This window comes from Acanthisitta chloris, unplaced genomic scaffold (assembly GCF_000695815.1).
Source record: "Acanthisitta chloris isolate BGI_N310 unplaced genomic scaffold, ASM69581v1 scaffold10691, whole genome shotgun sequence".
Taxonomy (NCBI): Eukaryota; Metazoa; Chordata; class Aves; order Passeriformes; family Acanthisittidae; genus Acanthisitta; species Acanthisitta chloris.
In genome coordinates, this window is record NW_008654328.1 from 25,242 (window position 1) to 28,933 (window position 3,692).

The 3,692-nt window shown below is 39.5% G+C and overlaps 1 protein-coding gene across 1 annotated transcript in view; it reads right to left on the reverse strand.

The window, feature by feature from the left end:
- Positions 1 to 2,697, reverse strand: part of PAICS (phosphoribosylaminoimidazole carboxylase, phosphoribosylaminoimidazole succinocarboxamide synthetase) — a 5,085-nt gene extending 2,388 nt beyond the window's left edge. The window contains exons 1-4 of the mRNA XM_009083459.1: positions 2,455 to 2,697; positions 1,620 to 1,799; positions 1,416 to 1,529; positions 44 to 127 (exon numbers count right to left, since the gene is read on the reverse strand). Of these exons, the coding sequence (XP_009081707.1) occupies positions 44 to 127; positions 1,416 to 1,529; positions 1,620 to 1,799; positions 2,455 to 2,697 (621 nt within the window). The remainder of the gene's footprint in view (positions 1 to 43; positions 128 to 1,415; positions 1,530 to 1,619; positions 1,800 to 2,454) is intronic.
- Positions 2,698 to 3,692: the final 995 nt, after the last annotated feature.

Sequence of the window (3,692 nt, forward strand, 5' to 3'; positions counted from 1 at the left end):
GCAGTTTTCAAAGTCTAGGTCTGTTGTTCATAAAAATGAGTACCTCCACTCTCTCTGAAACCCACTCGAAGTTTCTCTTAACCATTTGCAATGCTTCAGGAGTAACTTCTTTCAGGTCCCGATAGGACTGAAAAATAAAAAAAATAAAATGACTGAAAATAAAAATACTGAAGTTACTGTGGTTTGGGTACACAAAGCACTCATTTAGCTATCATGATTGATAAGGATTATTATTATACCTCAAGTGAAATATTTATTCAGTTTCTAGCCATTCCATGTGAAGCAGACCAGAAATTGGTACAGATATGGGAGAGACTGGATAGGGAAAATACTGAAATATATAAATATATTGGATATATTTAACGAAGAACTATCTCAGTAGGTGTAAACAACCTTCTACATTACAACTCATGGCCAACTTTCAAGGTTTTGGAAGCTTATCAAAGGGTAAATTCAAGGAAAGACATACAACTTCTTTACAACTGGATTTGCAGTGATGTGATTGCCTGCACTGTACCAGCCTACAGGTCCTACACGATGTTATCATGCACCTTATTCTAGGGCGATGAGCACTCTCAGAGCAATTCACTCAAGCATGCTACTAGGTAATTTAGGTAAACTGAACAATAGAGCAGTTCTACTTCTCAATTTTAAAATCAATACCTTTCCTCCCATCCACACTTTGAAATCCTCCCCTGAGCCTTACAGCCACCTTCTCTCACAGGGTCTCTGTTACTAGCCCCAGCCACCAAGACAGCAGCTCTGTGGTAGCAGCATTCCCAAACCAGTTCTTTCTTAACTACTTACCTGGTAAATCAGAGAGATTTGAGAAGTGAAAATGCTACAAGTTTATATATAGAATGAGTTTTGTTTGAAATTTATGTTTGCAGCCCTCATATGTGGACACAGTTTATTAGTAACACTTTTAGAGAATCATATTGAATTCATGCTTAACCAAAATAAATAATGAAGAATCCTCCCTGCAGTTCCTTCTTAGGTATCTCCAGATCTCCACTAGTAGGACACTACTCTGAATAAACAGAGAAACTTGGAGGCAGACCTGTGAACCAAAGCATCTATTCTGCCCACCAATCTGTGATCCAACTATTTGATTATTATCTGCATAACATGTCAGAAATTCTTATCATCCCTGGGAGCTTCACACTTCATTACAACAGCTCCAGTCAATAGTGCTGCTGGGTATTCCAAATGAAGAGATACAAACAGAGGGGGGTTTTCCTACCATGAACCGGACAAATTATTTAATGAGAGCAGGCTTGGACATTATGTGTCATTTGAACTACTACATAAGACTACCCAGAAAACACCCCTCTGAAAGCAGATAATAAACTGTAGGGTTTACTTTTTTCATTCTCATTCCCTGATGACTTACAAGGTAGAGATGAAAATGCTACCTGTTTGTCCTTCTGCTGGCTTCTGTCTCCTGCTGGCCACAGTCTCCATGAATCATTATCAATAACATCAGCAAGAACAATTTCTTTTGTCAGCGTATTAACACCAAACTCAATCTAAAAAGACAGTAAGAATCCTATTTTAGTAACTATATGGTGATGTGTTTCCTGTCAGAATCAGGATCATGAGAAATCAGATTCTTATACCTTCAGGTCTACCAGAGTACAGTTTTGGGGCTGCCATGCTTTTTCCAGGATCTCAAAAATAGCTTGAGTAGAACGAGACATAATATCCACTTCAGTCTGGCCGATACTAAGTCCAGCAAAACAGAATTTTGCTTCAATTATTTGCTCCTCAGACCACTGTGGATCATTATTGGCATCATCCTGTTAAGGAAAACAGAATAAATACATCATGTAATTTAAGCTCGCTCTAAAAGGAAAGTAACTACTAAATGATACAAGGTTTTGTGTTTGTTTTTCAAAAACCAAATGCAGGCGTCAAACTAGTGTTTTATGATTAGCACTAAAAAGTGACAGTAACATTGAAAACACTTGCTGTAACACCTGAGCATCTTCAAGAGCGATAGGGTACACCACAAAGAACACTTTAGGTCACAGCTCACCAGACACTTCTTTCAGCACACATTCCCAAAGAAGTTCAGAATCCTAAGGGACTCACTAGCTACTTACCCTCACCATGCAAGTACTGTTTATTTTAAGTTCTTCAAATACAACAACTGATATATTTGAGTTTCAACTGGTGCATTAAGCTTATGCCTAAAAAGTCCTTATACCAACATTTTTCTATTTTTATGTACAGTTTGGCTTATTATTCTTTGATGGCCCTTTATGTCAGTATTGTTGGCACTTTAGATAAGACATCTCTTGGACAAGAATGCAGAACAATAGGATGGTAAAAACTACTAATACTGAGAGGATTGGTCAAACAGTAGCTTTATCTGTCAGCATTTTCAAGAAGATAGTACAGACTTCTAGCTCTGCTTTGAGTGTAATTAACACCACAGGAAAGGAAACTTACCTTGTAAAACATCTCAATTTTGGGTGGGTAAAACTTGTATCCTTCTTTGACACCAGGGTTTCTCTTGAGGAAGGAGCCAGTGGCAATTCTTCTGCACACCCACTCAATAGGGATCATTTCACAGTGAGCTGCTATGAATGCTGTGTCACTCTGTTTCCTGACAAAAGCTGTTTTGATGCCTAAATACAAAGATGGCAGCTTAGTTCCATCAGTAGGCACACTCCACAGCTGGAACACAAACATCTTTACATTCATCTGAACCTTCCTCCCTGGACTTCAGTAACAGGCTGAATCTCTTCAGGGTATTTTAAGCCCACTCTGGCCTTGCAAGATGCAATCAATGCAGATACCTTCCACAAGTCATTAGTTTTGCCAATTTTAGCATACATCACTCACTTGTAGTTCAGAACCTTATGCTGTGGTCAGAAATCCTGTTCTTGCAAATAATTTTGCTCATGGAGCATTTTAACAACAGGAAAAAAAAAGAATCTATCCTTCACAATGTTTGGGTTGTTTTGGGGTTTTTTGGTGGTGGTGGTTTGTTTCTTTGGGTTTTTTTTAAAGTTAGCAACAGCCAAGTGCCCATCCATGCTCTCTAGTGGAAAATCATTTGGAGGCTTTCAAAGGAGTTAGGGACCATGGTAGTCTTTACTACTTTGTTTTATAAAGGAGGATGGGGCAGAGCAGAGAATGACTGTGTCTTCCCTTTCATTGCAAACTAACAGTTATTTAGGGCACTAGATCCAAGTGATTTGTTGGGCCAAAGACAGTAAGACTCGCAAGTGTGCACACACACAAACCTGCTGCAGCCAGTCAACCTTCCTGCCTCATTGTACGGTAGCCCCACACTAAACAGGGACAGCCAACACATGCAGATAGGCACTGCAAGTGCAAAATGGCTCTTTTCCATTTCACTCTTGAGGAAAGTCCCTCCTTTCTCCCCACCCAGAGCCAGATAATTGTCATGCCCAATCGGCATCTGTCAGAAGGAGAAGGCAAAGGAGCTGCATTCAGTCACACCGAGTAGTAGTTCTATCCCTTTCCACTTCCAGAGCCATAAAGGAAGAACTACAAAGTCTTAAAACACAGTATTAACACTGACTCTTCAGATTTCAGTGCATTGCCTCAGGGACAGAGTGATTTAAATAATCAACTGCACGTTAAGGCACTTTTAAATCCAGGCATTAAGGTCCCTGTGTGGTTCACTACTACATTTCTCATCATACAGATGTGTGCTT